The 13,333-nt window shown below is 45.5% G+C and overlaps 1 protein-coding gene across 3 annotated transcripts in view; it reads left to right on the top strand.

Annotated features, from left to right (window-relative positions):
* FYB2 (FYN binding protein 2) overlaps window positions 1-13,333 on the top strand; it is a 494,151-nt gene that overhangs the window by 291,089 nt on the left and 189,729 nt on the right. For all 3 annotated transcript variants that reach the window (XR_015307520.1, XR_015307527.1, XM_086952746.1), the window contains exon 8: window positions 9,319-9,394. Coding sequence is in view for 1 of the 3 variants with exons in the window: in XM_086952746.1 (XP_086808872.1) it covers window positions 9,319-9,394 (76 nt within the window). In the remaining 2 variants the exon portion in view is untranslated. The remainder of the gene's footprint in view (window positions 1-9,318; window positions 9,395-13,333) is intronic.

Here is a 13,333-nt window from a genome sequence, read left to right as displayed (position 1 = left end):
GCCGAAGACGGCTGTAATGCCAGAAACTGGTCCCCGGACGCTTGTTTCCTTTCCAGTAAAAGAATTGGCTTGGTAGTTTGGTCTGCCCTGTTCCCATGATGCACTGGGCCAGGGACAGACTAATTTGCATGTAGCCAGGTTCTGAGCTGGGATGGTGCAGTGAGCTAAAAAACGGTGATGGATCAAGCCCTGATCTGTTGACTGGGTACGAGTGTTCTGCTTAATTCAGATACTCTGTCCATCACCACCCCCTTTTCTGAATTGAAGTTACGTAATGGCACAAGTTAAAGTTTCTTCAGATAAGTATAGCTATAAGTAGAACTATAACTGCTAAATTTCTATGGTTTTGTGGGACCAAAATCCTGCATGCACCTAAACCCACAGTAAGCACAGCCTGTGGCTGAGCACGGCAGGGGTTTGGTGTGAGTGGGTGTATTTTTTTTTCATTGCGTTTCACAGGTCAATCGCAAATTTACACTGGGGTTCGCACTGAGCGCCATGGTGGATCCATGGATCAGCAAAAAAAATCTATGGATCAGCAAAAAATATACATTTGGCCAATTTTTTTGCCCATGAGTGGTCCCTCAGAGAACCCTCCATTTGTCCTTTGTTGTCAGGATACCTCTATCCTGACCCCTTATGTGTGCTTTTATTTGTTTTCCCCCGGGGACTCAGTTAAGAAACAAACTGGTGGCTGCACCTTTCCTTTCATGTTTCGGGCAGCCAATCAGGGCCTTCTTTTGGCTCTGCGAATCCCTGCTGTGTGAATATGCAAAGGATCCACGTCCCTAGACATACAAATCTTTATTTCTTTGAAAGTAATGAGCAGATTTACACCAATTAACAAAAAGACATCTGTCCAATTGTTCGGGCTATAGTCCTGTTCAAAAAAGCAAAATCCCAATAGACATTGTATTGGGAAAAACGCATTTTGGAACCACTCCTTTTTCTACCCCCACCCTTTTTCTCGCTTGATAAATCACCCTGACACTTTCCAGACAGCAGTTTAACAAACTGGTGTACTAGGTTTGAAAATGTTGTCATGAGTTGACAAACACCACCAAAATTATTAGCAAAACAAAAAGCACTTTGTCTATGGGAAAAGTTGGTCCTAATTTACACATACACAAGTTTCCATAGGAAGTAGGTTTTTCGGTTTACTAATAACTTTATAGTCTCCCTGTAAAATTTAGATCCAAGTACAGCCAAAACAGCTGTACAGAATTACACCAAATTTGGCAGAAAATTAGAACATGATCCTGAAAGTTTGCTTTGTGATTTGGTGTAAATCCGTTTTGAAGTTTTTCAGAAGATACCCCTCAAAATGTATGTATATTTCATGCCACAAGTTAGAAATGGGGGTACTGGGTGGCTAGGGTAGGCACCTAAACCAGGCAGAGCCCACCACTCTAGTCCGGGTAAGGGATTTACACACCTATGATAACCCCTGCGCCTCCTTGACAGCTTGGCAGAGCAGCTGCACAACACACACACACACACACGCACACCATCGGCACACTAGCACACCACAAAAAGATTCCACACAAGGTTATATAGAAATATCGTTTGTATTGTACATAGAACACTTTAGACCATAATCACATAAATCACTATCCCAACTACGCAATTGTCATGTCACATAGAGCATAAAAACACTTTGTCATAAGGCAATTGTCATACACCTAACAGGTAGTGCACTCAAGCAAACACTTATAGGTTGCACATGTTACAAAACATCCTGCCCCCATTAAGCAGAACACCATTGCTGTACACATGAATCACATTGGAGTTGCCACTTGAGCCAGTGTCATAAGTATGGCAGTGAAACTAACCATTTATAATATACGCTTCCAGTTTGGTTGCACCAATCTACTTCCCCTGCGCACCTGCTCTTGCTCCTTTGGTAGGGAAACACCCCACGGGTTCCTGTGGGAGCAGAGAAATGGAAGGAATTACCAAGGCACCCCATGGGGCAAGAAAACTGCAGAAAGGTACCCCATTTGGAGATCAACACACTGGCACAAGCACACTTTCCCTGAGCGCTTGCGCTAACCAGTGTAATGGGGCTGCAGGCCTACACTGTTCCCGAAAAAAAGGGTCCGGATGCAAATGGAGACCAATGCCTCCACTGCCCCCTTGGTGCAGCTCAGTAGTGTGGCAGGGTGGAGCACAACCACCATGGCTGGAGCCCTCCTCGGATGCCCTATCTGGCAGGTACGAGGGCCTTAGGGTCCAAACAAAAGGGGGCTGCATTGGCCTGGCCTAGGGGCTGAAGAACGCTCCTGCGGTCCTTCCTTTGCTTCCCCAGCTCACCCGAGCCAGCGAGGCTCCGTTTGGCAATAGGCAGGGCTGAAGCTGGGAGGAGCAGGGGGGGGTGCCCCTTCTCTCTCTGCGGTTTTCTCCGGCCCTCGCCGGCATTTTGGCATGTTGAGTGTACTCCAGGGCCTCCCGGACCTCCGTTTACTAATGTTTTGTAGCGGGACAGCCCACAAATGTGTGACTGCTCTGGGGATGCAGATTACCTCCCAGAGCACCTGTTAACTGCCCACTGACCTGCACATCTTCCTTGAGCGATCGGCTCTGCCCACTCCACACCATCAGTGGAGTTCTCCATCCCACTTTCAGTTTGTGCCTGAGGCAGGTGGCTGGCCATACTGGCTGTAATTCCCAGCGGGGAGACCTCGCTGAATCTCCGCCGTGTGCCAGAGTACAAGGGTGACTAGGGCCTGTGACTCTGTGGTGCAGCTGCAAGAGGCGCAGCGCCGCAACTTGGACCGATACCTCAGCTACCCAAAGGAAGTCAGCAATTAGCTGAGAGGAGCCCCAAGCTCTCTCTCAGATCACTGATCGGGGGCCCATTTCTTCAGTAAGTGCACAGTGCTCCCCAGGCCCTGTCTGGCAGAGGCGGGGAAATCAGCGCTCGCCCTCCAGCTACAAGCACAATGCAGCGCTTCACCTGTTCTTCTGTGGTTGCCAATTTCAGCAGCCCAAGTGCTCAGCACATGCTAAGAAGGGCTCACCATGTGCTCTTCCTAAACAAAGGAGGGTGGTACAAGCAGGGAACAAACAGGAGCAGTTCACCTCGCGCTGAGCTCCTGTGAGAGCACTGGAGACATGCAAACCAGGAGGGCAGGCAGGAGTCCAGCACACAGGGTCCTTTTGGGTCAGCACCATAAGCCAAGTCCCATAGCGGTTCCTCCTGGCAGCATAACAGCTTTTCCTGCAAAGGTGCAGGTTGTAGAGCCAGCAGTATCTTGGTACAAGTCCATGCAGTGTCTTAAAAATATGGGGACACAGTCCCTGTACTTATACTCCACAAGTCTTTGTTCTCATGGCACTTCAAACACATTTTAGAAGTACACACCACCATTCCCATCCCAAGCCCCAGACAAACTACAGGCGGACGGAGACAGCAGTGTGAAAGTCGGGTACATCCCTATTCAGGTGCAGGTTCAACTACTCCGACCACTCTAAATGCAGACCAGGCCTATTCAGGTGCACTGGAAACTCCTTGCACCACTCTAAATGCAGCCAAGGTCTATGCATCCCAGCACTGAGGCAACCAGGAAAGGCAGGACGCACCTCAACCCCAGCGTGTGACTGTCTAGAGAGAATGCACATCCCCTTCTCCTGTCAGTCAAAACCAGACGGTGAACACAAAACCAGGCAGGGCACAAAGAGTCATAAGCACATAGAAATGCCCACTTCCTAAAGTGTCATTTCTAAAATGGTAATTGTAGGAGAGTAGGATCTGCTTCCTATGGTTACCCCCACTTTTTGCTGTGTTTCACTGGTTTTTCGACTTTAGTCTGGCTGTGGCCCTGCTAATCAGGACCACAGCCTAGCTGTTCTCTCTCTAAATTGATTCCATGTACATTAGGTACATACTAGATTGGTTACTGAGCTACCTTGTGAGCCCCTAGTATATGGTACCTTAGGTACCAAGGGCATAGGTACCCCAGTATCCTACCAGGGGCTGAAGCATGTATTATGCCACCCCTGGGAAGCCTTCCAAAATGGCACCACAGGTCTGCACTTGCGACCTGGGTAAGTTGATGTAAACACCCCTTACTGGAATATAGTATACCTATATCCACCATTTAAAACAGACACCTCTTAACCTATAACTCACTCCTATGGCAGGCCTCGACAATTCTGAAGGCAGAGTGTTTGGTTTTGTGTGAGAGGGTGCTCTAGCATGAGCTGAGCCCCTCTGCAGCTTTCGGAATCCCTTCGTTATAGCTGTTCTGTGACATGGCCATACCATATACTCTTAAGTGCATTATGATCCTCGGGGTTAATGCAAACTTTGGTTTGGCTTTATCAAAGCATGTCGTGTTTGGTGTCAAACACTTTGGAATACTACCCCCCTCCCCCCGCCAGTTCTGGCGGCAGGGGTAGCATTCCACCCTTCTAGAGGGAGAAGTCATGTACACACTGGTATACCCGGTAATAGTATTAAAGAGACTCCGCATCACAAAATGGATGCTGCTGCCACAGACACGAGTCTGACCTCCTGCTGCTGGGCGAAACTCCGGCAGGGGAGTCCTGGAAAATAGGTTTCCTGTCCAGGGAGGTGCCAGCAACTCCCCAGACAAGCTTTAGTGTATTGGGGCAGGGTGGGTTGCATTCAGTGAATGCATTTGAGACACTGCCTGGGGCACACAAAGTGCTCCATGCATTTCCCAGTTCAAATCGGTTGCTGGGGCACTCTGACCCCCAGCTCTGGCACGAAACTGGACAAAGGGGAAGGGGTGTAACCACCCCCTCCCCAGGTTCTCCCATAGGTTAGTCCAACCCCTAAACTTATTATAAGTATAGGAACACAGTCCCTAGGACTTAAGATTACCCTGGACGAAACTCTGCAGACAAAATCTTGTACCTTCGACATTCCATATCGACTGGAAGAAATCTTCCTTGGGGTCAAGGAGTGACCCCCCCCCGTTCAAACAGGCACTTAAGAGCATCTTGCTGGTCTGCATTTTCGAGTCTCTCGCCAGATCCCGAAGAATCTGTGACACAGGACATGTTCCTCCAGACTTCTCTGAGATCGACACGAGATCCAGGCAAAGCAGAGACCCACAGCCAACATGAGAGACGTGGGACCGGAACTACTGGACATCCTGCAATTATGCAACTGCACCTACTTCCCGAAGTTTTCCTAAGTTGTGCATTTGGCTATTAGTTGCCCTTTCCCCGAGCACCTTTTGCACCGAACCTGAGAGGCCTACACTCCACGAGTGGTCTGTGGACCCGTTTTATTCAGCGCAGCTCAAGGCTCCTTCGCAATCCCTAGTCCGTTGGCAAGTGGGTCCCCACAAAATACAATCCTTTGTTTCTTGAGCTTTCCTGGTTGCGCCAGACGTGCTCCGACTCCCCTACAAAGGGTGAGTCCCTCAGACCTTGCTGGTCTGCACCAAAGCCAATCTTGTCATCTTGCGTGGGTTGATGTTGCCAAGGCTTGTTGGGTTCAATCCAGATACCAATGCTGCCGCACTCGACATCCTTTGCGGGACAGCTCGAATCCAGCTCCTGGTTGTCGTCAACGCCTCCTGGTCCTCATGGCTGAAGAGTCTAGCTTCACCTCCTTCACCTTAAAGCACCCGACATCGGCTGGCATCTTCCTATCGCCATCCTGGCCACTGGCTAGTGACCCAGACTCTGTCCCCTTTGCTTTCAGGTTCTTAGGATCTTAGATCCATCCTTGGATCCACCCGAACACTTTTCCTCTGGACGCCTGCAGCACGTCTTTGCAGCTCTCCATTGGAATCGACGACGAAACCCGACACCAACAGACACCCATGCACCCTGCTTCCCTGGGTGAGGTAACACGAGTACTCTGGTGCTCCCGTGGGTCTTGACTCTCGAAGTGTCTAAGTCTAAAGGGGTTCCATCGTAGTTCACTCCGAAGTGTCCTTAATCTTTAAAATTGGAACTTGCATTTCCTCCATAGAAGTCAATGGTGATTTGCGGCGAGCCCCGTGGGTGTCCTGCATCCCTACCTTGGCCCCACTTCTATCCCTCATGTGGTTCTTATACCACTATTTTAGTATATGGTTTTTGAGGCCCCTAGGGCAAAACGTATACTGTGCTATTTACTGGGTGCTATTTAAAGTTCTTGTGTTGTACTTTGGCCTCTAGCCTCATAAAGAGACTAGCTGGATTGTATTTACAATAAATAAATATATTTTATATATTTACCTTGTGTGGTGTACTCTCATTTGATAATTCAAGCAATTATAGATTGGTAAAAAAAAAGCTGCTTTATATTCCTTCAAGACTCAGCCTGAAGGCTGCTCTTCACAGCTACCACTAGGATAGCTTTTTTTAAAGGTTGTCTTAAACCTACCAATCAATAAGGGTCGTTTGGACTGTTACAAGGTGCCCACTAGAATAGTGGACATCATATGCCAGGCCAAATTCTAACAGTAATAACAAATCCACTTTCCCCAATAAGTAGAATCCATTACGACTATTCCAAACATAACAAACATGGCCATGCTACCCCTAGCGTATCAGAAATTACCCTGAACCACATATTGGGGAATTCCCAATACAAACCTTCGAGAGGAGCTGCCTCACAGCAGTGAGAAAACAAATAGGCTGTTTGTCACTACCAGGACATGCCACACAGTAAAAGCACATGTCCTACCTTTTACCTGCACAGCACACTGCCCATAGGGCTAGCTAGGGTCTATCTTAGGGGTTACTTATATATATGGTTAAAGGGGAGTTCCAGACATGGCAAACACTTTAAATGCCACGTCACTGCGACGGTAAGCTGTGCGAGCAGGCCCTGCAGCGGCAGCGCCCTGAGACCAGTTTAAAAGGCTACTTTGGTGGGTAACACGAGCAGCGCTGTGGGCCCTCTAGTATTATTTAATTTAAAGGACGTCGGTATATGGGATAACACTGTATAAGGGATTTACATGTAAATTAAATGACAAGCAGATGTAGGTCAATCTTACCAAGTTTACAAGAGAGAGTACATGCACTTTACCACTGATCAGCATTAGTAAAATGCCCAGCGTCCTAAAACCACAAAAACAGGTCAGGAAAAATCGAGGAGGAAGGCAAAAAGTTCTGGCATGACCCTAAAAAAGGGCCAGATCCAACACCGCCGTTCCACTGCGATGTGAGTGACCACTGCAACCTGAAGGAAAGGTTGAGGATACTATATTAGCATGTAGGAACTAGGTCTTTGAGTCACACAAACTAAAAGAAAACTGTACCCCTGAAATTCACCAGCTATAGTTACCTCGAGTAATTAGAACTCATGCTCTAAAATAACGTTAACTCACGCCCTTGTCATGCATTGCTTGTACCCTCACAGATTACTTCACTCATGACATGTTCAATGTCTGCATTTATAGCATCCCTATTGACAAAATTGATGACAATATTGTGCATGCGAGGACGGAAGTTATAATTTAGGGCAAGAGTTATAGTTACTTAAGACAACTACAACGGATGAATTTCAGTAGCTCTGTTAGTTTTAAATGTTATGTTTTAACTCATATTTTCACCTAACTATATAGTCTTATTAAAATGTGTTTTTCTGTGAATTTGAGTTTTTTTTATGTCAAGTAAGATTTTACCATTCCCAACTATAAAATCACGTTGTTTTGTCCAGTGATTTTTTTTTCTCCCTATATATGAATATATATATATATATATATATATATCTCAAAGTCCCCCCCCCCCCCAACCACGATCAGTGCAGGAACAAACCGTGGCACACCACGAATTCCAAGACAGTTTATTTATTTTAGAAACAAGTGAAATACACAAGTGCATACCCATGGCCAACGAATTAAGGCAGACCATGCCAGCAACCTACAAGTCCTGCCCATCTAGGTTACTGCATTCTTTAGTCCTTCTTTCTTTTCTTGAGTAAATATACATATATATGTTCATTTTTCCTTCCGTAGGTATCATCAAATATTCTGTTCTAAATTCTGAACCTCGCAAAAAATGTTAATAGAAGTTAAAACTTAACCTCCCTTATCCATCGTGTTACTCATCATATGTCCCATTTCATAATAGTAAATACTTGCAGTGATTGTTAATATTTAGATGATTATTAAATATCGTGCAGAGTTCTGATGCTTTGGACTAAATCAGCCTTTGAATGACGAACAACGTTAAGAATATTAAGAGAAACAGAAGGTTTAAGTAGGGATATCTGTCATCTTACTTGGAGCAAAGATTTTTGGAGTGATTCCTTTTCTTTCATTCAGTTGTGTTTCCAGATATATATGATTACATTATTTTCCCATTTCGGCCTACAGAGTCAGTTAGGGCAGCTATGCATAATTGATCATATTGGACAAGATAACATCTGCCTGTTGAATTTGAACTTTCTCCTCTTTCTAGTCATGTTTTTCAATTATGGTGTTTTATCAGAGGACTGATTTGTGTATTTTTTTTTTCATTTTCTGGGAAAAGATGTGCATGTGTACATATGTACATATTTACAGACACGTCAACCCATTGTAGAAATAAAAGCACATTGAATTTACCTTTCGTCTTCCAGTTATTTCCTGGTGTATTCAGTTTCCTCGTTTTCAACATGGTATGCTTTCTTTGCAAATGTGATTTAAAGGTATTTCTTAGAACTCTTATCTCCGTGGTTTCAAATTACACTTTACATTATTTGTGGTTTAAATAACAAATATCTCAACAGATGAGTCTACTGAGAATATGATTTAAGTTTTCAAACATGGAGTACTAAATTCGGCAGTATTAATTTTAAAGTTCATTCCTGTGAGACTACTGTACATAAGTAGTTATTAAGATCGTATTTAGAGCAGATATCTAAAAATAAGGTACTAAATTGGCAAGCTTTGACTATGAAGTACAAACAGTAAAGGTCGAGAAGTGGCAGCAGCAGAGCTATTGCAGTAATGGTGTTGCACACCAGCTTTAACTTGCTGGTGAGTAGGATATCCTCAGACATCCTGAAATAAAATTTGCCAGATTTTTTTTTTTTTTTACCTGTCAGTAAAGAAAATTACAATGTGGCAGAGGAATTAAACTTCTAGGATGTTTTTCGTGTGGATGTGAAAACATGTTTGTGTTTTGTAAGATTGTTTTGTCCTTTATCCTTACAATACTTCTGGTTGCTATTGTGTTTCCCTGTATGAAAGGAAGAATAAAGTGGTCCCATTGTGGCACAAGAGTTTGGGGTAGTTAAAAGCAGCACCTTCTGGTCTTTCTAGTAGTTGCTAGTGAAGGAGTCCATTAGGGCTTGATTGTTGTGCTAATATTTGCCTGATAAACGTTTGATTTTACAAAATGTAAATAGCCTTTTTTTAGTTTCAGAAAATTCAAGTGAAGTATATGATGACATCCATAATGTGAACAAGGAGGACAATTGTTCGGTCAAATCAGGGTGAATATCGATGTTTTTTCTGATTTCAGATCTAACATTGTTATTGTATTATGTATATTAGTAATAATTTTAGTTGTCGTCCATGCTAATGTTTACACATGTGTCATATGTTTGTCTATTACATGTTCAAAGTACAAGTGGTTGCATGGTGGATTCATTGCCCTTGTGAACATTTTTGCCTTTGCTGTTGCTGGTACTGATAAACATGGCTAGTGGCTTCTGTTGCTTAATACAGTGAATATTTATATTCAAAATCTAAATGCATTACACTGTCAAACACGTGTGTGCATATTTATCATTATCTATATATGTATATCTATCTATATAAATACAGAATGGGGATAGCCACTTTGTAGTTATAGTTAGAATCCCCACTAGGAATTCCTTGGATTATTGCTTGTTGGTAACTTTGGCACCATTTGACGAATTGCCACAATGAAAGCTTGCACACCTATTGCTTCTCCTACCTTGGCTGATGATGCAGAGTTTCGTGGCGATTAGTTAAGTGGGTGCAAAGAAAGAAGGAGGGTCCCAAAATATGTCTTTCCATCAATTCATTTTCCATAGACTGTTTACACAGATGTAGCTGCAAAATGGCTGAATGGGTTTTCATGAAATTTGGTGGCAATAGAGATTATGCTGTGGAAAAGAAACATTTTGAAATTTCATGAAAATATGTTAAGTAACTTTGTCGTAATAAGGGGGAAAAAACTAGCGATATATTGGGTTGCAGTATACCCTGTATTTTAATTGTATACCATAGTACATAGCAATGACAAAACACAATATTATTGATTGGTGACAGTCCTTACAAAATTAAAAGTCAGTTATATTGTTTTAAACACACTTTGTGTGTGTGCTCTGTCTTAAACTAAAATAGACATCACTAAGGTTTGTCATGTCTAGGAAGACATGTGGGACTTTCCCAAACTGGGTACAGGTAAGTAACAATATATTTACATATCATATATGTAGGAGAGTAGGGTCTGCAATCCTATGATCACCCCAGATTTTTGCTTTTTGCTTCACTGGTTTATGACTTTTCTGGCTGTGGGCCTGCTAATCAGACCCACAGCCTTGCTGTTCTCTCACTAAATTGACACGTGTACCTTAGGTGCATTAACCAATTGGTACTGGGCCACCTTATCAGACCCTGTAACTCAGGGCATGGGTGTACCCAGGGCCTACCAGGGGCTGCAGCATGTATTATGCCACCCCTGGCTGGCCATCTAAATCTGACACAACTGGCTGCACGACAGCTGGGGCAAAGTGGTGTAATCACCCTTTGCTGTAGATATAGTATACCTATATCTAACCCTAAAAATGGACACATAAATTCCTATCAGTCACTCCTATGGCAGGCCTTAACAATCCTGAAGGCAGAGTGCATGGAATCATGTGAGATGGTGCTCTGGCATGAGCTGAGCCCGTCTGCAGCTTGCGGAACCAAGTCCTAATAGCTGTTCTATGATAACGCGTACTATATACTCTTAAGTGCATTATAATCCTCGCGGTTATTTGCTATCTTTGGTATCGCTTTATCAAAACATGTCGAGTAAGGTGTCATACGAATTGGAATACTAACCCCTCGCCAATTCTGGCGACGGGGTTAGCATTCCACCCTTCTAGAGGGACACGACATGTGTGTAACTGTGAACCCCGGTTAAAGTTAACTCGAGCCTCAGCATCACAAAATGGATGCTGCCACCACAGACACAAGTCTGACCTCCTGCTGCTGGGAGTCCTTCCAGTGAGGAGAGCTTGGACAAAGGGTTTCCTGTCAGGGGCGGTGCTAGCACCGACCCAGACAGGGTTTTGTGTATCCTAGGTAGGCAGGGCTGAATAGGAAGGTGACTGCAAGTGGCACCCCGGTGCTCACTATGCATCTGCCAGTCTAAACCGGTTCCAGGGGCCCACCAGCCCCTGAGCTGGGGAAAGTCCGGCATGGGAGAGGGGTGTAACCACCCCTTCCTGGTCCCACCCATGGGCAGGACCTAGTCCCGTACCAGCCCCTTTCTTTAGTATAAAGGTGGGAGCGGGGACCCCTTCCAAATTAGATAATTCCAAATCTTGATGACTTTCCACGAAAGAACTCTTGAACCTTTCAGAAGACTCTCCCTTGTGGCTAAGGAGTAGCCACCCTGCACCCGCAGGCACCATCCAAGCATCGCGGTTTGCTGTAAGTCTCTCCTCCGGATCAAGACTGCCCAGCTCGACGAGAACCGGCTTCCCTGGCACCTCTGACCTCTACCTGCATCGTCAGCTCAGCTGAGATTCGTGGGTGTGACGAGACCTCGAGGGACCGGCCATTTTCAGGACTGCACGACGCTTGCCCAGCACGACCGCCGAGGGATCCTCGAGTGAGTGCTTTGGGGTGTGAGAAGCCCTAACCCTGAGCAGCTCCAGCACCAAAGTCCAGCCCCCCAGCATCCACGAGATCTGCGTGGGGCCCTTCTGCTCTTTGCTGCTCACCGCGTTGTCTGGCTACTTGCCTGCTGGCTTGTGGCCTTCCCGACGACGAACAACGACATTTCCAACGCTGGTCTGGTTGCTCCAGACTGGCCCTTGCTCCCCTCCAACAGAGGAGCACCCCGGACCCTCCTGGTCCACTCCAGACGCCATTTTAAGTCCACCGCGTGGGCTTGCATTTGCCAAGACTTGTTGCCCCAATCCTGGGTCCAGCGACGTCGACAGCAGATACCATCGTGGGACAGCTCGCACCTCCATCCTGGTCGCCGACAACGCCTCCTGGTCCGTGAGACTGCAGAGCCCAGCGTCGCCCACTCACTTGGTCGAGGTGACTCCATCCGGTGCCATCCTGGTGCCCATCTAATCACTGGCTAGTGATTCAGAACTTGGTCCCCTCTGCTTACAGGTGTCTTCCATCTTCGATCCAGGCTTGGATCACTTCGAACTTCAACACTGGTCGCCTGCCAGCAACTTCTTCTTTCAGGCTCCATAGACTGCAACGAGGATTCCCGACGTCTTTCCAGACCTATGCATCCGCAGCCCCTGGGCTAGGTAAACTCAGCATTTTGGTGCTCCAGCATAGCTTTGCTATCCAAAGGTCCAGATCCTTTTTCGTTTCAGCTCTACCTAGTCGGATTCGTCCGATAACACTAACTTTACGAAATCAAGCATCCATAGACTTTGTCCCGCATCCCACGTGAGAGTGCACACTCTGCACCCGATCTCCCTAGGCCTCCTGCTAGTAATCTGAAGGTTCAGTAGTCAAGTCCTAGCGATCCTAAAGCCTATTAGAGTAGTACTTACCTGCTAGTAATTTCGCATTCCACTTTTAGAGTATATGGTTTTTCGTGCCCCTCGGGCATTTGTGTAAATTGTGCGACTTTGCGTATTTTCCTAAGAGCTTTGTATTGTGCTTAGCGCCCTGTCCTCATAAAGAGTCCAGGGCTGTTGTGTTCTAAATAAATATACTTTATTTTCATAACAACTTGTGTGGTGTCCTTTCACTTGGTGTTCAAGGGGTATATGTGATGGTATAACAGCTGGCTTAACACGCCCTCTAGAGTTTAGCCTAAAGACTGCTCTTGTCCATGCTACTAGGATAGCTGGTCTAACGGTTGACTTACAACCAATCATCAATAAGGGTCGTTTGGAATGATACACAGTGATCACTAGAATAGTGAGCACTAAATATCAGGCCAACTTCTCACATTGGTGAGCAGCGGTTGGGATTTGAGCTTGCTGTTGTTTTACCACACGTATCCTAAGAATATCATTGTGAAAGATCACATAAGTACCCAGGTACATATAACTTAGCTTAGAATACTCTGAGTTCTACTGAACCAGCTGTTGTAGTTCAACAGGGCCTAGCACACCCTGACTACAACTCTTAGCAAGGGATCAGTAGGTAAACAAACAGTGTAGGTAGGTGCATCACTTACACCACACTAGAAGCATGTCGGACAAAGGAGG

The sequence above is a fragment of the Lissotriton vulgaris genome, chromosome 1_1 (assembly GCF_964263255.1).
Source record: "Lissotriton vulgaris chromosome 1_1, aLisVul1.2, whole genome shotgun sequence".
In the NCBI taxonomy this organism is placed as follows: domain Eukaryota; kingdom Metazoa; phylum Chordata; class Amphibia; order Caudata; family Salamandridae; genus Lissotriton; species Lissotriton vulgaris.
This window is presented reverse-complemented; position numbering and strand designations above follow the sequence as displayed.